At 52.6% G+C, this 21,253-nt stretch overlaps 1 protein-coding gene across 10 annotated transcripts in view; it reads left to right on the top strand.

Moving 5' to 3' along the window:
* The window catches only part of ADGRB1 (adhesion G protein-coupled receptor B1), a 423,185-nt gene that overhangs the window by 264,429 nt on the left and 137,503 nt on the right, over positions 1 to 21,253 (top strand). For all 10 annotated transcript variants that reach the window (XM_075920018.1, XM_075920015.1, XM_075920016.1 and 7 more), the window contains 4 exons: positions 1,733 to 1,876; positions 6,158 to 6,233; positions 9,345 to 9,447; positions 10,184 to 10,227. In XM_075920018.1, coding sequence (XP_075776133.1) covers positions 1,733 to 1,876; positions 6,158 to 6,233; positions 9,345 to 9,447; positions 10,184 to 10,227 — 367 coding nt within the window. The remainder of the gene's footprint in view (positions 1 to 1,732; positions 1,877 to 6,157; positions 6,234 to 9,344; positions 9,448 to 10,183; positions 10,228 to 21,253) is intronic.

The raw sequence follows: 21,253 nt of genomic DNA, 5'->3' as shown, positions 1-21,253 counted from the left end.
AGCGGGAGCCATGCAGCGACTTCTGCTCATGTGAGAGACACGGGAACGGACCCCGCCCAGGTCCTGGGGTCAGGCTCCACACTTACTCTTAGCCCTGGCCTACACCAGGGGGTTATTTCGAAATAACGAGTGGAGCGTCCACACTACCCAATCCGTTATTTTGAAATAATAACTCCGGCTTTCCACAAGGAATAACACTATTTCCAAAATAGTTATTTCGAAATAACGGCAGTGTGGACGCTTCAGTGCCGCTATTTTGAAGTAACTACTCCCCACTGTAATTCAAACTAACTAAGCCCTCTAAGTCGAGGGAGCATGTCCATATTAACAGAGCCTGCCTCGGACTCAATTCGAGACTTCTCCATGCCGTGGACACGCTACTTTGATATTGTTATTTCAGGAGTTATTATTTCAAAATAGGTTATTCTGAAATGATTTCCTAGTGTCCTGAGAGTGGATGAGGCTGCGGGAGAGGTGGCATCACCTTGCTTTATGGACTGACGTTAGCTGAGCGAGTACCTCCTGCCGTGCCAGGGATCCTAACTCTCCTGGACAGCATCAGGCTAATTCAGAGGCTTCCAGCCTTCCTCTGCTTTCACCCACACTCTTGGACACCAAGATCGCAAAGCCCCATATGCTCACACCTCCTCCCTTCTCAAGCCCTAGTTGCCTCAGCTCATGGGAGGCGGGGAGAGACATTTCCTAGAGCCCTCCTTGTTCTTACAGGCAACATCTCGCCAGCGAAAGCGGGGTTTGTCCCAAGGGGATCCCTTAACCAAGCGGGCAAGGAGGATCTTTCTCTGAGACAGGGCATAGCCTTGACCTCTCTCCAGGCTAAAGGAATGCCATCTGTCTGGTCTCAGCTCCCCTTCACACCATATATACCACACGGACAGCAGCATTTTCTCAGAGCAGAAAGTCCAGAATTGTGGGTGTTTCTTGGCCCTGAATGGTCAAGGACTGAATTTCTACTCAGAGTTGCACCAGTGTGAATGAAGTCATTGGAGTCACTCTGGGGTAAATGAAGTCATTGGAGTCACTCTGGAGTCACTCTGGTGTAAATGAAGACATTGGAGTCACTCCGGAGTCACTCTGGGGTAAATGAAGACATTGGAGTCACTCTGGAGTCACTCTGGGGTAAATAAAATCATTGGAGTCACTCCAGAGTCACTCTTGGGTCAGTGAAGACATTGGAGTCACTCTGGAGTCACTCTGGGGTAAATAAAATCATTGGAGTCACTCCAGAGTCACTCTGGGGTCAGTGAAGACATTGGAGTCACTCTGGAGTTGTGCTGGTGTAAATGAAGACATTGGAGACACTCTGGTGTAAATACAATCATTGGAGTCACTCCAGAGTCACTCTGGGATAAATGAAGACATTGGAGTCACTCTGGAGACACGCTGGTGTAAATGAAGTCATTGGAGTAACTCTGGTGTAAATAAAGTCTTTGGAGTCACTCCGGAGTCACTCAGGGGTAAATGAAGACATTGGACTCACTCTGGAGTCATGATGGTGTAAATGAAGTCAGCAGAGTGACTCTGGATTTACACCAATGTCAGGGAAGACCATGGAGTTACTGTGTATTCACACCAATGTCCAAGTGAGCACACACTGACTCATCCAAAGCTCTTGTCCTGCTATTGTACCCGCAGGTTTCTCAGTGGTGGGAGCGCGAATGTTGAGCTGCCCACATGGGCTTTGCTTTACTTCTTGCTTCTGTTTTCCCTCAAGTCCTCAGCATTCACAAACTCCCCGCCAACGCCGCCACCGACATCAGCTTCCCCATGAAAGGCTGGAGGGGCATGGTGGACTGGGCCAGGACCTCCGAGGACAAGGTCACCATCTCCAAGAGCATCCTCTCGACAGGGCTAGCAGGTAAGGCAGCGCCTCTGCGGCATCGCTGAACTCCGGCCTCCTTTGCACTCTGGCTGCAAGCTCTGCCCCCAGCTAGGGGGAGCTGCCTGAGGGAGGGTTGCCAGATACTTTCACAAAAAATCCCAAACATGGCAGGAAAAAAAATTGGTTGAGAAAAAATATCCCCACGCTCCTTGCTCCCCCCGCCCTCGCCAGACACTGCAGGGCAAGAATGTCCTGCCGGCCTTCTATCCCAGAGAAACAGAAAACACCGAACATGTCCAGTATTTTCTGGGTTTTTTTAACCCGACAGGGGCCAGAAATAACAGACTGTCTGGGTGAAAATGGCAACCCTACCGAGAGGTCCCATCCCAAACATGGGGCTGAGCCTGAACGATAGGGCCTGGTTTAGATCCAGCTCTGAGCTCCCTAGAAAGTCCAGGAGATTAGTTCGGGCCCGGATCCATCCCTAGACATAGCAGCTCCTTGTTTAGGAGGCTGCCGGAGGCAGCACCAAACCTCAGAGCAGCTGGGCACCTGAGGGCAGCCGCAGTACGTTGCTGACATTACGAACCCACTCGCTCCATGCGTCTGGGAGGACCCTGATGTGCTGGGTGAGAGGCGAGACATCAGCTGGACAGGACATTCCCCTCTCTCTGCCCCGGTCCCAGCCAGCCCTTCCGAACAAGCTTGCCTCTCCGTGGGGATTGTGCGTTGTTTCCAGTCCGGGTCACGGCACCTGTTCAGTGCCATGAGCCAGTGCAGAGAAAGACACTGCACCGGGGGCGGATGTCGCGGCACCGGGAGCGCTGTTACCAGTGTAAGGACGGGTCTGTTTCAAGCAAATAGGCTCCTAGTGCCGAGTGGAGGAGTTGCGGGGGGCAGGGAGAGAAGGAAAGGCGGCCATTCATCATGCAGTGGATATGAAATGTTCCGGGTTATTAGCTTGCCTGGCTCCAGCCGCCGGGCAGGTAGTGCTTGGCTGCCAGGCAGGCAGTGGCCGTGGAGCTGGAATGATGTGTGTGCTTCCTGGGTGTAATCCTCTGTAACCACACATCAGTGGCAGGAGAGAGGGGGCATGAATCACTCAGGGGTCATTTGCTCCGTGGCAGTCTATTATCAGGCCAGAACCGCAGCATGGGGAGGGAGAGGGGCAGCGAGCCAAGAAAATCCAGCCTGCTCTTGAGCACCAGCCAAGGCCTTCTGAATCTCAAAGGAAAACTGCAGAGCTCACGGCCCGGATCGTAGAGAGATCAGCCAGGCGTTGATTCTGTAGCTACCCTGTGGGGCATCCGTTAGCTGCAGCAGGTCTTTGGGGTACTGGGTGTGGAAGCCTCAGTTCCCAGTGAGTCCACAGAGTTCGTCTTCGCAGGGGAGGGGCTCTGCTCTTTGCAGGGTTGGGGCCTGTATCATGAGACTAGTATTTCAGAAAGTGACGCCTAAACTACCCCTGCAAAGGGGTCTAGCCACTATCGGGTCCCGTTCTCTGTAGCTGTGCCCAGCACTGGTTGGCTTCTGCAGTGAGAGCAGGCCGGTTGCTCTTTCCCCATCAAGCTGTGGAGACAAAGGCAGGAGACTGGCCGAGTGGTTGTCATGATCCCTCGGCTTCCCTGTGCACCTTTCCCCCAAAGATCTCCAAGCACAGCCTTTCATCGAGTTGCAGAACCTATTCCATTGGGTAGATGAGCATTAGAGCCACCATTCTGCGGACAAGGAACACTGCAGAGCAGTTAAGTGACTGCCCCAAGGACATGTAGGGAGTCAGTAGCAGAGACCTGACTTAATCCAGGACTGCAGCACAAACTAGTCATAGATCACTGCCTTCTAAACAGAATGCCCTCCTTTACAAGGGCAATAAATGGTTAAATTCACAAATTAGGACTTACATTATTATTCTCTTCCGTTCCATCCGGAGCTTCATTTCCTGGGCCTTATCTTGTATCATCATATTAGCAAAAGGCTGTTTCCTTGTCAATATATTATTTATTGGGAGAGGCGTTTAACTCTTTTTAACACCCGTCTCATCGTTGCAAATGCCTCCAACAGGGAGAATACTAGTGTGCCACCTTCATTGCTAGAATAACAACTTTGCAGCTTGCTATAAAATAAAGGCCCCGTCTTCAGGGCGTGTGAATGAGCCGTGGGCTTCACTGGAGCTATGCTGCTTTGCTCCCACTGAGGATCCAACCATAAAACGGGCCCTTTAAAACGGGTCCTGCGAAAATCTTGACAGCTCCAATGCTGTAGGGACCAGCTTCTAGCGCCTGGGCTACTGAAAAACAACCTGTCGGGGTAACCCAGACGGGGTACTTCCATTGCTAAAGTCTGGATGCAGATTTCAGACCCATCTCATTGACACTCCGTCCCCTTGGCTTTCCCACGGAGTGCACATGAGAATCAGGTCCCTGCAGTTCGTTTTCTGTTCACACACAAGCCCGCTGGGGGAGTTGCCTGCCACAGGCCCAAGCACAAAGGGGAAGAGAGAGCCCTTGTGTGTGTGCGGGTCTGCAGGACCAGAACAGGGGCCCAGGACGTGTGTGTGTGCCCATGACGGCGCTGCTCAGAGGCACCAGCTGGTTTTCAGGGGGCTGTTGCTTTCCACAGCTGGGTTGTGCGAGGGAGACGGTCGGTCAAGTGACTGGCCCAGAGGTCGCACAAATGAGTCGGCGGCTCATCTGGGATCAGCACGGAAGGGCCTGCGGCCTCTCAGGCTGTGCGCCCCGACTGTGCGGCGTCACATAGCATTAGGGTCCATCGTGCCAGCCTGGCGGAGCTGGGCCCCAGCCGTGCGGCGTTGGCTGACGGCCGGTGTCACCCTCTGGCGAGAAGAGGACGGCCTACTGTCAAGCGCAGAGTCGTGTGCGGGGGGCGGGTGAGGGAAGGGGCCTGGATCAGACGGGGGCTTGGCAGCCCATGGCGGAAAATCTCTCACACTCAGCCGCGAGCATCGCTCTGACGGCGCCTTGGCGGCGCGGCTTCGGCACTGATCTGCGGGCAGCCGGGCTTCCTCCTCGGTGGCTGCCTTCCCCCCGCCCCTGCTGCTTAGATTAGACTCCCCACATGTGCGTAGGGTTGGCAGATGGTCTCCCAAGAAATACCAGACACCCGGTATTTTTTGGTTGAGCCGCTGGGAGCCTGTGATTGTGCAGAAGCGGGGCTGCCCACGTCAAGCTTCCGTCCGGAGCCCAGCCGGAAAAATCAGAGAAAACCGGACACTGCACATGTCCCGTATTGTCTGATATATTACCGGGCAGAGGGCTCAGATACCGGACTGTCCGGTGGGATACCGGACACCTGGCAACCCTACGATGTGCCTCCTACCCTGGCCTTGTCAGAGGGATTAGCTGGAATTGGGAACAGGAAACCTTCAGCCCGGCTCAGTCAAGTTGAAGCTCAAGGCCTGGGCACGGGCTAGTCCTTAGGGAACCCCTATGCGGTGCGAGGAGGCGCTGCAGCTTCCGGGTGGGGGGTAGCGAGAAATCCAGCCTGCCCCAGAGTCGGCTCCCCACCAATAAATGGTACCTTGGCCTTACAAGGCCCTCAGCTAGGGTTGCCAGGTGACCAGTATTTGCCCGGACAGTCCGGTATTTTTGCCTCCTGTCCGGTAAAAAATTCAGAGAATACCGAACACCTGAGATGTCCGTTACTTTCTGAATTTTTCCGCGGCCAGGAGGCGAAAATGCCGGGCACCTGGCAACCCTACAAACATTCAGCGCCTGGCCTCCCCCGCCCTGCTCCCAACACCCCCAGCTCCCCGCCCCCAGCCCCCATGCTTACCTGGTTCCCCAAGGCTGCCGGCACAAAATGGCTGCCGGCCCAAAGACCTAGGGGAAGCAATGCTGTTTTATTTTAATTGTTTTTGGCTTACTTGGAGTCCTTGGTTGTTTTTTTTTCTGCTCAAGAACTTTGGTCCCCCCCCTTTTTTCCCTTCAAAAGAATTTTTTCCCGTTTTTTTTTTGGGGGGGGGTGGTTCGGTATTTTTGTTTCAACTATCTGGCAACCCTACCTCAGCGCAGGGAGCAGATTTCAGCCTGCTGGGAGGTAAAGAGCCGAGGAGACGTGTCAGGCCCTGGCTGTGTGCAGCTGCCTCCTTACAAACACCCCCCACCACAGAGTGTGTCCATTCCTTCCTTCTGCCCCACTGAATGCGCTGCCATCAAAGTCTAACACCTGCAGGACGGGCCCCCCATAAACCACCCTCTGGCCCTCTCCCTGCAGCAGCCCCGTGGCGCTGACGGGGCTTTCGCCATCCTCCTCCTCACAATGCTGTTGTCTCTCTCTCTCCTCTTCGCCACCTTGCAGAGACCGACGACTCCTCCGTCTTCGTGGTGGGCACCGTGTTGTACCGGAACCTGGGGAGCATCCTCTCGCTCCAGAGGTAAGGACGGGATAGTCTTACACCCTTTCCCTTCCAGGGGGCCTCCTCCCTCGGACGGCCTGACACCCGGCTCCTCGACTGGAAACTCAAGGGCCAGGCAGGACCTGAGCAGCCGGGGGGTAAAGAGGGGGAGGATTTGGTTCTGCGGAGATGATTTTTGGGCTGCTAATACAAAGGCGGCTCTGCCCAAGCTCGTGCGCCAAGGCACAGACTGATCGCTCTCAGGCAGATCAGGGATTCATTCCCTTTTTTCGTGCTGCATCTCACATCACGCGGCCAGCTGCCCCAGTGAAGTGCCTTCTGCTCTCTGCAGAGCTGGGTAACAGCTACGTCCTGAGATGTTATGCTCCTGCAAAGAGTGAGGCGAGAACCCATCTCCTCTGGCACTGGGCCGCCACGGTCCCTGGACATCTGTCTGGAGGAGAGATGGAGAGCCATGATCTCCTTCCACAGACACAGGAGGGAGTGAGAACACAGTGCCTTCGGGACACAGACCCTGTCCCTGGGGCCAGCGCTGGGTACCACTCAGCACCCATTGCAGGTGGAAAGCCACACATCAAAGGAAGGGGAAAGGGTCCGATTCTCCAACCCGTGCTGTGCCACACAGAACAGCTGCGGGGGAGGCCAAAGTTAATACTTCCCCCCCTCCCTGGCGTGTCTTCCATTCCCTGCAAAGAGGGAGGCGCTAAATGCCCCTTCCTGCCCCCCTTGGATTTCAGCAAGAGCTAAGAGCACTTAGTCCTGGACAGGATGGGGGCCCATGATACAAGACCAGAACTGTGGCATCGCATCCCTCCGACATCCTCCCTGCAGCAGATTTTCTTCCCAGTCACCCCCGCTCTCCCTCCCTGCCGCGGGTCGCCGGGGCTCTGACAGATCTGGGGCTGCGCACTCAGGAGAGGAGCTGCCTGTCGCACGGTGCCAGTCAAGAGCCGCCCGGCTCCAGACAGGCTCGGGGAGCGGAGCGGCATGGCACGCATGGCTGCACATGTCTGCAGCATTCCAGGCCCCTGCAACGCGCCGCGGGGCTCTGGTGCTTTTGTGCTCCGCAGTGGCGTTTCTTTCCCTCTCGTCTTCTATTTTCTGGGGCGGGTACGAAGGCAGTAAATTACGCATCCTGAGGCACCTTGTAAATCTGACTGGGACTGATTAGCATGAGCCAGAAACGCCAGGGCCTCTCTCCTCGCTGATAAGCATTTCAATACCTACCGATCCAGCAGCAGCAATGGCGGTAGGCGAGACGAGAGCCCGGAGGAGAGTGATTCCTCCAAGGGGCTGTGTTCTGTAATACCGTCCATTACAGCACCGGGACTTAGATTGGAAGGCCAATAAACAGCTTGGGTGCAAATGATTCAAAGGTATTTCAGCCTTCACTGGATGAGTGAATAAACTTCGCTCGCCTGCTTCCGCAGGAGCGGCTGCCAGAGCATTCTCCTCTGGGCTCTGATTTACAACATTGCTTCATTAAGGACAGTTTTTTTTAGCAAGACACGGCCCTGAAACTCTAGTGAACGTCCGGAAGAAATACTGGGTCTGAGGAAAAGTCCATCATTCCTCTGTTCAAGAGGGACGTCAGAAGGAGATGGAAGTAGCCCCATCACGTAATTAGTAGTGCAATGCCATACAATGGCGTAACTGTGTTCCTGGACCCGAACTGACCTTCCTTCCTCAGCGTGGCTCTCATACACCCCTGCCCTGAGGCCACTATCCATGAATTGAGGGATCAAAGAAGAAATTGAAAAATAGCTAAAAAAAAAGGCGATGTGTGATTAATCTGTGGAACTCACTCCTGCAGGAGAGAGTCAAGGTAAATCAAAAGAGAGGAAAAATGACATGACCCCAAATTGTGATCAGTCTGTGTACTGGGAGCAGGAGGAATAAGGATCTGATTTGTTTCAGTCACACTGGTTTAAATCTAGAGGAACTCAATTTAAAGAAAAGAAGTCACTAAGGGTATGCCTACATTACCCCGCTAGTTCGAACTAGGAGGGTAGTGTAGACATACCCTAACAGATAAACACCAATGCTGGTCTTAGTTGTGTAATTTTCCCTCTCTTTTGATTTGCCTTGATTCTCTCCTGCAGAAGTGAGTTCCACAGATTAATCACACATAGCATTAAAAACTTTTTTTTTAGCTATTTTTCAATTTCTTCTTTGATCCCTCTGTTCATAGATAGTGGCCTCATGGCGGGTGTGTGTGTGTGTATGAGATCTACCCTGAGGGGGGAGGGTCATTCCCAGTGAAGGTCCTTGGTACCAAAGCCATCCCTCTAGATTGGAAAGTAGCTGCCCAAAGCCTTCCCATGGGTGCACAAATAAAATAAGCCCCTGATGAAAAGCAAATGATTTCAAACATCCCCGGGATAGGCGAGCATCCAAAGAGGGAGGGAGTGTTCCTGTCTGGTCTGTGCTGAAATGGTCAGCAGTGTTCCAGGCTCTATTCCCAGCTGGGCCACCTTGGGCGAGTCTCTCGGGCCCGGGTTTTCAAACGTGGCTGGCTGAAGATGGATGCGATGTATTCCCCTGAGAGAACACCACAGCTCTCAGGCCGGGAGGACCACCATTCACCTCTGACTTTGTGTCCGCCATGGGACACCTTAAAGGGAGATGATTTCCAGAAAGCAATAGCTGCCCTTCCCCCCCCCCCAAATCTCTCAACCTAACCACCTAACATGAAGCGCCTGAGACTGAAAGTTTTGGCCTCTGACTTCCCCTCAGGTCCAAAAAGTGCTGTTGCCTCGCCTCCCCTTCTCGCTTGAGTTTTCCATCAGTCACCTGAGGGCGGTGCCGCTACCCAGGCCGGGGGGAAGGCGAGCGGATTCTGCAAGGTGCAGTGAGATCTGGGGGTCACTGGTGCTAGGGCAGCCCCTCGCATCAGCGCCAGGGAGTTGATTGGGTAAAGGGCGGCTCCGCGAGCGAGTTCAGTGCAGATCAGTGGCAGGGCGGGCTCTGACGGCAGGAAATGCCGTGAATGCCAGCTCTACGCGGAAGGGGCCGATTCTATTCCTAGCCTACAGCTCTTGGCCTAGCCAGGGCCTGTTCCAGGCAGCCTAGGCGGACGGTCTCCGTGGAACCACCCCCGTAAAGGGCCGGTTTGCGTCTCTTCCCCAGGAACGCCACGGTGCTGAACTCCAAAGTCATCTCTGTGACCGTGAAGCCGTCTCCCCGCTCCCTGCTCACGCCCCTGGAGGTGGAGTTCTCCCACCTGTACAACGTAAGGCATCAGGAGGTTTGCTCTTGCTGTGTGTGTCTACAATAGCCCGATGCCCAGCAGGTCTCTCGGGGATGGGGTGCAGGGGAACATCACCACCAGACCCTTTAATGTCCCTGGCCCAGGCTGGCGGGTCTCAGAACTGGCAGAGTGAAGTCAGGGTGGCATTGGTTTCCTGTCTCCTCGGTAACACGCTAGAGGGACCCCCCCTTCTCAAACCCAAAAGGCAGGGAACGTAACCCCTAGTGCATGGTACCAGGACTCGGGAGACAGGGAGTCTTGTCCCAGGAGTGGGACAAGGCAAGTCACAGACTCTCTAGGCTTCCGTTTCCCTGGTGCTCCGATGAGGCTCGTGGCCCTGAGGTTCTCTCCCAGGATCAAGACACGGAGCAGACACGGGGGCCTTCTTCTAGTGGCAAAGCTCAGCAAGAGCAGGACAGCCCGCTGAGGACAGACAGCCCCACGGCTCCAGCCAAGGGGAGTCTGGTGGGATTCTGAGAAGAAAGGGAGGATCCATCAGATACTGAGCCAAACTTCCTGCTTGCTACGCTGATTATTGTTAGAGTGGTCACTGGGGAGTGGTACAGTCCACTTTTCCCCTGGCCCATAAGCCACCGAGGAAGAAGGCCGTGCAGGGGGTACAGGTCTAGGACTGGCCAATTCTATAGATGCCTTGTTGGCCACACAGCTCTCACCTCCTTTTCTTTCCCTTCCCACCCCTTTCTTCTCTTCCTTCCAGGGAACCACCAACCAGACCTGCATCCTGTGGGACGAGGCCGATGTGTAAGTCCAGCTGGTTTTGCTTTGTTCTCCTCCCCTCTGGAGGACATTAGCGTCCGGGTTTGGTGGAGGTGTGTGTCTGTTTCAGGAGGCAACCGATGATGTGACACTGTCTCAGCCCCTGGCTCTCATCCTGCATCTGTCTTCGTCTCAGCTTCCTTGGCAAAGGAAGGCGTGATCTTTCTCCCCGAGAGAGGGAGGTTGCACTTGCCAAGGGAGCTTTGGGTGCTAGCCATAATTTTGCAAAAGTGGCCTCAGATGTGGGGTGCCTCTATTTTGGGGGTATCCAGGATGAAGAATGTTGCACCCCGCTTTTCAGAGGGGTAGGGCACCTGCTGCAATCATTGAATTCAGGTAACGTTGTAGGTGCTCGACCCCTCGGAAAGTCCTTGCAAGCTGGGCACCGGAAAAGTCCAGAGTTGGGTTCACTTTGGAAATTCATGCTCAACAGATGGAAGTAGGTGGTGCATTGGCCTGGTCCGGTGGGATGTGATTGGTCTGGTCCGGTGGGATGTGATTGGTCTGGTCCGGTGTGATCTGTAGCTCTGTCCAGGAGTCTCTTCAGGTGTCGGGATGAGTTGGTGATCAGATACGTGAAAAGCCGGTTGTTGTCACAGGAAATCGGGGCTGGCAGTTTGGGAGAGGAGGAGTCAGCCAGAGAATCTTTCTCATAAGATGTAGATGGTGGAAAAAAAAGTCTGGGGCTGTGAACAAACCCAGAAAGGATCAGAAGCCTCCCATGTATCATCACTTTTCCCCCGTCTTTGGCTTATTTTTGCACTCAGTCTGGCGGGCAGTTGGCTTCATTTCCTGTTGGGTTTCACTCCTTGGGTTCTCGTGAACTTGGCACAATGCTTTGTAATTCATTATTATTATTTATTATTATTCATAATCATCATCATCATCTTATAAACCATTCTGATCTTCCCCCGTTAAGTCACTTTTATGTAGCTGCATTTGCAGCCTCTGTTACACTTTGGATGATGATTAGCACGACCAAATACACAGGCTGTATCCGATGAACCCGGTGATGCCTTCTGCGGCGATGCCTTCAGGTGTGGTCCCTGTCAGTGAAATCGCCCCAGTGTGCCTCAGGGCTTCATGGGCAATACGGAAGGTTGCTCCAATATACGAGGACAGCCATTTGGGAGGCCGCCACACGGGTACCATGCCGACAGCGCAGCACGGTCGTGAGTGTGTGCAGGAGTCACTCGGCACTTGCTCAGGTGCGACTGGACACGTTGTTTGCTAGGGGCTAGACTGAGCCACCTCGCTCAGCCCTGATCGGGGAGCCGTGTCCCAGGAGGAGCTCCGGAAAGGATCGGTCCTTCAGAGACACAGTTCTTGCCTGCTCCATCTTGCAGCGGGGTGGGATGAGTTTCCTTCACCCCTGTTCACCTCATAGACTCATAGACTTGAAGGTCAGAAGGGACCATTATGATCATCTAGTCTGACCCCCTGCACAGTGCAGGCCACAGAATCTAACCCACCCCTCTTAGAATAATCCTCTCACCTAGATCTCAGATATTGAAGCCTTCAAATAGTTTGAAGACCCCGAGATGCAGAGAGTCCTCCAGCTGTGATCTGTGCCCCATGCTACAGAGGAAGGTGCCTTCTGCCCCTCTTCCTATGTCTTGCAAGTGGTGGGGGAGGGGTTTAAGCATTGCCCCGCTAAACCCACAGTAGTGAACTCAATTCTTGAGTGGGCCATTTGAGGAGAATTTGCCAGGGACGGCACTTGGTGCTGCTGTGAAGGCAGGGGACTGGACTCAATGATCTCTCAAAGTCCCTTCCAGCTCTAGGAGGGAGGTATAGCTCTATATATTTAGGGATGGGCTGGAGCCTAGATCTCTCTCCCCTGCTCGCAGAGTGGGAATACTAACCTGAGAGTTGCAGCTGCTCTCCATGCTGAGCAGGCTGTTTCCCTGCATCCCCTTACTCTGCTGAGCAAGACCAGAGCATTGTGGAGCCCCGATGGGAGGAGACAGGAGGGCCAATGTGGATTGAACCCGTGCCCGGTGGGCTAGCAATACAACCTGTGGGCTTGGCGCAATGAGAGGCCAGAATGGCCGGGTGCTGCTGGTCCTGGAAAAGGCTGCGTCACTGCAGCTGCTGCGTTAGTTCTCGAAGAGTCCCCCATCAGCATCATTTTGAAATAACGAAGAGCACGTGTCCACGACAAGCCATTATTTTCAAAATAGCATCAGGCTTCAGGACTTCTTACTCCGACTCCCATACCCCTACTCCTCATTGCACAAGGGTTACGTCTACACTCGCGGCTTCTTGCGCAAGTATGCCCATTCTTGCGCAAGGATCCGCAGAGCGTCCACACTGCCCACCGGCTCTTGCGCAAGAAGATTTGCAGTACGGCCTGGTAAGAGAGGGCTCCTTGCGCAAGAGCTTCGCTCTTTTCTAATAGGTGTAAGCTCTCTTGCGCAAGAGGGCAGTGTGGACGCTCGGCAGGGATTTCTTGCTCAAGAAAGCCCTATGACTAAAATGGCCATCGGAGCTTTCTTGCGCAAGGGAGAGTCCACACTGCCATGGATGCTCTTGCGCAAAAGCACAGCGTGCACATGGCAGTGTGGATGTTTTCTTGCACAAGAACCCTTGTGCAAGATGCCGCCAGTGTAGACATAGCCAAGGAGTAAGGGAAGTTGGAGGAAGAGCCTTCTGCTCCCTGCTGTGCAGATGTAACCGCCACTGGGTGGATTTGAACCCAGGACCTCTGGAGTTTAGTGTAGGAGTCTCTACTCACTGAGCTAAAAGCCAGCTGGCCCCATGCCATCGAGGTCTTTTGTTCTTATCTAATGCTGTGATAGATAAGCACAAGATCCCAGTGCCACTGCACAGGACAGTGAACTATACTAGGTGTGTGGGTTACACAGACAGCGCCAAAAGCCGAATGAAGCTATTTCGACTTCAGCCATACAACTGACGTAGCTGAGGCTGCGTAGTTTAATTTGACTTTTGCCCTGCTGCGTAGACAGGCCCTAACTGACCTACAGGCTCATGTGAGTGGGCCACGGATTAGAACAGGAAAGAGCTGAGGCAGGGCTAAAAATGGAATTTATCGCAGGGATGGTGCTGAAGCCACGGGGATCTGAGACAGGAGCAGCGTTCCAGGCGGTACTGTCATCTCAGACAGCCTGTCGGGGTCTGTCTCCCTGGTCCATGCAAGATCGCTGTCCACAAAGTGATCAGACCAGAGCAGCTTCTTCTACCACCTGCCCTGTCTCTGGCCAGCTTGCATGCTAGCGGCGTTTTCACTCTGAAATGCTCAACACTTCGCCACACCAGAGGACGTGTCCTTCGCTCAGAGCTAAGCAGGCACCAGGTGCTGACGTGGGGGGCTGTCTTGCCAGCGGTCTGTTCCAGAGCCTGAGACAGATTGGTTGCCCATCCTGCTGGAAGACTGTTTCCCAGGCTCTGGTGTGTTATGTTTCCATCCACCCGCATTTTAAATCCAAACTAGTGAAACGCTCTCCAAGCAGACTGCAGCTGCGTACTCCGCTGGGGGAGTCCCAGTGCTAGTTGTGTCTGGCAGAGGGAGCTGCGAAGCTGCCTGCGGAACGCTTTCAGGCTGGCGTGCTGCCGTTTGTGTCTGCAGTAGGACGCTGATCCAAGTAACCCATGTCCTCTGGCGGGCATCAGGACGGACCTTTCCCCCCAAACTTCCTCTGGATCCCTGGACTGCTCAGGACTTGGACAGCTGTTTCTGCCAATGGTGTGGTTTGAGCGAGGCCTCCCGCATTGTATCTTTGGCTCTGCTAATGAATACAATAGTTTTGTGGCCTCAGGTGACTACTTCCCTCGTTAGGTATCTGATCTCGTTAGCGGCAGCAGCACCAACGGGGTTAATCAGTCACTGTGCAGCCCAGTGCTTTCACTGTGTTTTTGATCAAGGTGAAGAAGGGTTGAAAAGGAAAGGACAATCCTGAAATTGAGTCTGCTGCGTGGACTGGAGTTGTCCGCGTACCAAGAATACTTAGTGGCTCCGTACAGCGCCCGAGATTCAAGCAGTGTGTGATTTAATCAGTCGCCAGTCCAAGTTAGCCAAACCATCCGGAGTGGGTCAGATGTTCATGGCAATTGTAGCAGATAAAATGGCTGCACTTGGTCAGTCATTTGGCCTCGTGGGTATTTAGATTAGATAAATTAACTAGCGAGAGAGATAAGAACATAAGAACGGCCAGAGCAAAGGTCCATCCAGCCCAGTTTCCTGTCTGCCAACAGTGGCCAATTCCAGGTGCCCCAGAGGGAGGGAATCACAACAGGTAATCCTCATGTGATCCCTCTCCTGTCACCCACTTCCAGAGAAACAGCGGCTAGGGACACCTTCCCTACCCATCCTGGCTAATAGCCATTGATGGGCCTAACCTCCATGAATCTATCTAGCTCTTTTTTGAACCCTGTTAAAGTTCTCGCCTTCACCACATCCTCTGGCAAGGAGTTCCATAGGTGATTAACTAGTAAATGGAACACTCAGCGGGGCTCTCTTGGGAGATGGAGAGGACTAATTTGGCTCTGGAACCAGGGATATCTGAGCATCCTGGGAAGGCAGTGCCCTGTGTGACTGCTTCTTTTAGGGGCATTATTGATCATTGACTGACAGCCCGTGGGCTCAGTTTGGGGAAGAGTTTTGCTTTCAACACTGCCATGACCCAGGGTGTCTGCGGGAAGAACCAAACCTGGGACCTCAGAACCTCTAACCTTATGAGCCAGGAGCCAGCTGGTGCTCAGTGAAGGCTTTGGAGCAGCCTCCACTCTCCCTTTTCTTAGGGGGACTCAGTGCACCTCACCCAGATGGTGTGGGGATTACACAAACACTCAGGGCCCACTTCTGCTCCCGGTTCATGCACCGCCTCTCAGTGACTTCGGGGCGATAGCGCCATGAGAAAAGTTGCCTGGGAACTGCTCTTGGCCAGGAGGGGTTAACACATTCACACAGAACTGCTCTCCAGCCAGCATCTACCTCCCTGAGATGCTCTAGTCATGGGCGAGTAATGAAGCAGAGTGAAAAGGGAGTATTAAACCATGATTCGGAGGGGTGCTGAGCACCCGGCACATCAGGACAATAATAGAGGAGGAAGGAGAAATCCAGCAATTGGTATCGATAGGATTTGCAGTACAGCTGAACTGTGTGGTGACAGTGGATAGACCTTTCCTAGACCTGAAGAAGAGCTCGGTGGAGCTTGAAAGCTTGCCTCTTTCTTCAACGTCAGTTGGTCCAATAAAAGTTATTACCCCACCCACCTCGTCTTTCATACAAAGAAAGAAAGAAAGAAAAAGGGTGCATGGAGACAGATAGGGTATGTCGAGACTACATGTCTCTGCCGACAGAGGCATGTAAATTAGACTACCTGACATAGTCAATGAAGTGGGGATTTAAATATCCCTGGCTTCATTAAAATAAAAATGGCCACCGTGCTGTGCCGGCTCAGCTGATCATTGGCACAGCGCGGCAGTCAAGATGCGGATCGGTCAACAGGGAATGCCTTTGTTGATCACTCCTGTAAACCTCGTTTCATGAGGCATAAGGGAGCAGCCGACAAAGGCATTCCCTGTCGACTGATCCGCGTCTTGACTGCTGCGCTGTGCCGACGATCAGCTGAGCCGGCACAGCGTGGCGGCAATTTTTATTTTAATGAAGCAGGGGATATTTAAATCCCCGCTTCATTGACTATGTTGGATAGTCTAATTTACATGCCTCTGTTGGCAGAGGCATGTAGTCTAGACATACCCATAGTGTGCATAGAGATAGATAGATAGATAGATAGATAGATGATGGGGATGGATAGATAGATAGAAGGGGTGGATGGGGATAGATAGACAGATAGAAGGGGTGGATGGGGAGGGATAGACAGATAGATAGAAGGGGTGGATGGGGATGGATAGATAGATAGGGGGGGTAGATGGGGATGGATAGACAGATAGAAGGGAATAGATAAACAGGTAGAAGGGAATGATTATCTATCTGGCAGATGCTAGGTTTACATCTTTGCCCAGTGTTCAAAGAAATCCACCTCACTTGATTCTCGCTATCCCAAGCGCGCCCACAGCCAGTCCTCTTTCTGATTTACACCTGCAGACGTGTGACTTGGCAGGTCCCACTGCATTCTCTCCTGAAAAATCAAAGCAATCTCCAGGCCAGAGTCCTTGCTGATGGCAGCAGCCACCTGAGCTCTCAAGTGCAGCCAGGCACAGGCAGTGGCCCTTTAAAGGCCACTTACAATGCACGAGCCAGGGAGGGTTGAAGCGTAAAATTGCAATTAGAGCGGACAGTTGTCATCTGTGTATCTGCCTCCCCAAGATGGAGTTGTTAGGCAGGGCACTTTAAATAACATACAAAGAATCCCCGGGTTTGTTCATTTGCATTTAGATAGATATTTAAGTGTGCATTATTAATAATGGATTTTTGATTTATTAATCCTAGCCCATTTGGCTGACTGTCTTCGAGGCCCACTAGTCCCCCCTCCGTCCCCCCCCCACACCCGCTCCCCCTGGGGGCCTCAGGCTTTCACTTGAAGCAGGAGAGGGGGGAAGATCACACGCTAATTTGTGTTGTGTTTGGTGCAGTGAGTATGATTAATGAGCTTGGCAACAGCTGGGTAAATTGAAAGCTGAAGTTGTGGAATGATTTGGGCTTGGCTGGCTTTATTCCAGAGGCATTCATCTGAAGTAATTATTAGCTGCTTAACAGCACTGTTCACATTGAAACCGAGGCCGGTTCTTCTCTCTCCTGCTTTCTGACGCGGGACACAGGGGGCTGATGGATGGAGTCATCACGGATGTTGTCCGTTGTCGTCTGCATTCTGGGGGGTTACTTTCCACCTCCCTCTTGCTCCTCCTTTTTAGTGCCTTCACCTCCACAGCTGCAGAGCTGGTGAGGAGAGCAGGAAATGGCTGGTGCTTACACTCCCCTGGCCAAAGTATCAGAGGGCTGAAAGCATTCAGGGGACAGCAGGAGACTGGACAGCAGGGCCTGGTCCACACAACAGCTGAAGGTCGAATTAATCACAGAATCATAGAACACTAGAACTGGAAGGGACCTCGAGAAGTCAACAAGTCCAGTCCCCAGCCCTCACGGCAAGACCCATAGACCATCCCTGACAGATGTCTATTTAACCTGCTCTAAAATATCTCTAGAGATGGAGATACCACAACCTCCCTAGGCAACTTATTCCAGTGTTTAACCATCCAGTCAGTTAGGAACTTTTTCCTAATGTCCAACCCAAACCTCCCTTGCTGCAGTTTAAGCCCATTGCTTCTTGTCCTGTCATCAGAGGCCAAGGAGAACAATTTTTCTCCCTCCTCCTTGTGACACCCTTTTAGATACCTGAGAATCGCTATCATGTCCCCTCTCAGTCTTCTCCTTTCCAAACTAAACAATCCCAGTTCTTTCAGTCTTCCTTCATAGGTCATGTTCTCTAGACCTTTCATCATTCTTGTTGCTCTTCTCTGGACCTTCTCCAATTTCTCCACATCTTTCTTCAAGTGTGGTGCCCAGAACTGGACACAGTACTCCAAGTGAGACCTAATCAGCAGAGTAGAGCGGAAGAATGACTTCTCGTGTCTTGCTCACAGCAGCCCTATTAATGCAGCCCAGACTTGTGTTTCCTTTTTTTGCAGCAGCTTCACACTGTTAACTCATATTTAGCTTGTGGTCCACTATGACCCCTAGATTCCTTTCAGCAGTACTCCTTCCTAGACAGTCGCTTCCCGTTCTATATGTATGAGACTGATTGTTCCTTCCTAAGTGGAGCACTTTGCATTTGTCCTTATTAAACTTCATCCTGTGCAGCTCCAGATACGTTAATTATGTAGCTGAAGTCAACGTAACTTACATTGAGTTTCCACACCATCCACATAGCAGGAGGCTCCCTTCAGCTTCCCTTACTCCTCGTGAGGAGCAGCAGTACTGGCACCGATGAGGGCACCCTCTGAGTTTGATTTAGTGGGTCTTCACTAGACCTACTAAATCGAACTCTGCAAAATCGACCGCAGTAGCATCCGTCTTCCATGTAGTGTAGACATGGCGCAGGAGTGCTGCGTACAACATATGAGTGTAGTGTGGACTGATACTTGGAGACTGGACAAGTCATTTAAGGATCGATTCTGCCCACCTTACATTGGTAATCTGACTTCTCAGGGAGTAAATCCCTGTTGGGTGTAAGAAAGGGAGGCAGGATGAAGCCCTGACTTTCCTATGCCTCTGTTTCCAGAGCCTGTGTGTGGCATGCTAATAGCTATTGCACAGGGGAGCTGGCAGGCTCAGTAAACGTTTGTAACGTGCTGTGACGTCCTTGAAGGAAAGGTGCTTTAGGAATGCTTGGCTTTAGCTCAAGGACACTATAACCTTTCCGTGAGGAAGACGCTCTGTGCCAGTACTTAAGCCTGTGACCTATACATGCTTTGGAATGCAGATCGTATCTTTTACAAAGGACCCTCTAGTGAGCTAATATTAGGCTTTTAGAGGAAAGAGGACAGCCGCACAGCTAGGCTAGCTAGGGTAAAAAGGTCAAACCCACAGGCTCCAGGGCTGGGAGTCAGGAAGAAATCTGGCACAGTATTGTAGAACTAGGTGTTTTATGCGGCTGCCAGAGCAGATGGAGCGTCAATCTGTTCTGGTTCGGAAATGTATATCTTCTGAGATACTGGTCAGGACTCCTCACTGGGGCCTTGAACATGGAACCTAGATTAAGTTCAGATTTGTATTCCTAATCTGTGGGTGGGGCGCTGTGTGGGAGCCCGGGACTGGAATAAGAGCAGGTGTTCCAAAGGAGAATTGAGGTACCTTGCAAAGCCTTGCATGGTATGGCAGCCAGAGGTTGTGCAGCTGTGGATGGGGTGCATCAACAGAACTGGGCAGAGCCCCAAAATGGGAACAGCGGGGAATGCAGTGGGTGAGGCTTGGGATCCATTAGCAGAGGAGAGGTGGGGACCAGGGTATCAAGGAATGCAACAGGTCCGCCGTGAGAGGCATGGGAAAGGTTCTGCTGGGCTCTCGGAAGTGAGCCTGTGTTTTCAAGACAGGCCTGTCAGCCTAGCAAATACGGGCTATGGCGTCTCCAAAGGAAAAGCAGGCGTATCTTGAAGCTGTCTAACTTGGCATGCGTTATGTATGGCATTCGTGGCATGTCGTCAGCCTCAAATTCAACCCCCCCTTCCCAGAACTTTCTGCTGTGTCATGAGAGGCTTGGATTTAAGCCCCGGATGGCAAGGGGGAGTGGGAGCAGGGTCAGCTCGATGCTGGGTGCTTTGCTAGAAAACCCCCATGCTATGGGTCTTGCAGTGAGAGTGTAACCCACACACCTACTGGGGGAGGTTGACTGTCCTACGTAGTGGCACAGAGACCGCTTACAGAGAGACCAAATGGACGTGCTCAACAGCATTAGCTAAACACTTGCTGGCTTTTAGCTCAAGAGGTAGAGGCAGGTGCCCTGAGGTGCCAGGTTCTGTTCTGGCTGTTAGTGTCAGGTGCAGCAGGGAATACACCACTTAATGTTGCATAATTGTTTGCAGCAGGGAATACACCACTTAATGTTACATAATTGTTTCCATTCTCACACCTCCTCATGGATTTTTTCACTATTAGGGCTTAACTTTGGGACAGGTTTGTTTGTGTTTGTGCACGTGTGTGACATGTAAGGCCATTTCTGAGCTGGAGGACAGTGAGGAGAAACCAACAATAGCCACAATATTCTCCTTCCAAAACAAAGTCCCCCACAATCACACAGCTTTCCCCCTTACACAATACAGAGAGGTGCTTATGCAGTTTTCTAAACAAGTGTAACCCACACACCTCCAGTGCAGGTCACTGTCTCATGTTGTGGCACTTAGATCACTCACAGAGAGAGAGAGAGACTACGTGTACTCTACAGACTGAGCTGAGAGCCACGAGGCGTTCAGATAGTTCGGATTAGAAGCCTAATCCGAACTATCTAGTCCGTGCCGCGTGTAGCCGCGTGGCACGGGGTTCGCACTAGCCGGCTTTTAAAAATGGCGGCGCCAGCTTTATGCTAATGAAGCCCGGGAAATTCAAATCCCGGGCTTCATTAGCAAGTTCGGTATGCATACATTACCCCCCTAGTTCGAACTAGGAGGGTAGTGTAGACATACCCTAAGGTGCCATAGGATCACTCATTGTTTTTAAAGTCACAGACTAACCCTCTGAGACTTTTAAAGAGACTGTGTGTGGCTTCTCTCAGAAATGTACCCAGCAGCATCCAGAATACACATGCTCTGTGTCACTGTCACACACACCCAGTCTGTGCCACACTACCTCTTATACACACACACAAACACACGCGCTGTCCCACTCTGTGCTACACACACTCAATCGGTGTCACAAAGTTTGTCTCTCAGACACAGTGTCTCTCACACTCACATGCATTCTCTCACTTTCTCTCTGTAGCTGCCAGCCCCACCCCTTCTGCCCAAAGCCCCACCCCTTCTAAGGGGCTCAGATCTGGTCTGTGACCAACGTACCAAAATTCATGAAGTGGCCTCACTGCGAAAATTATTACCCCTCTTCCCTCCGGCCTGCTGTAGTTCAAAACCATCCCTGCATTCAGAAGGACACTGATGCTGCCACAGTGAGACAAAGTGGCTGAGTTAAGGACTTTGCTTAGCCCGTCTTCTGCAGGGCAGACTGATGGTTTCGAGCTTGCCCAGAGCTTTTGCCAGCTCGGTGGTGCTCGAAAGCTTGTCTCGGTCACCGACAGAAGTTGGTCCAGGTAAAGATCTGGCCACAACCATCCTGTCTTGCTTACATCCAGCCCAGCTGCGCTACCCCAGCGCTGCCAAGAGCAGGTGCCGCCGGTCAGGGGAGCCGCAGTGCCGGGTTGGGCTGTGTGGTATCGAGCTCTACTCACAGATATGGGCAAGAAGGGCACCGTCCCCAGCCTGGGCTCAGTCAGCCCCTGGTTAGCTAGCCCGCAGGAGCCAGCCTCGTCCCCGGGGCTGGGAATGGCCCACAAGAAGTTGGGTTTTCTCTATCGCCTTTCCTAGGGCAGGTGCTGCTCAATCC

The sequence above is a fragment of the Pelodiscus sinensis genome, chromosome 2 (assembly GCF_049634645.1).
Source record: "Pelodiscus sinensis isolate JC-2024 chromosome 2, ASM4963464v1, whole genome shotgun sequence".
Classification (NCBI taxonomy): domain Eukaryota; kingdom Metazoa; phylum Chordata; order Testudines; family Trionychidae; genus Pelodiscus; species Pelodiscus sinensis.
This window is presented reverse-complemented; position numbering and strand designations above follow the sequence as displayed.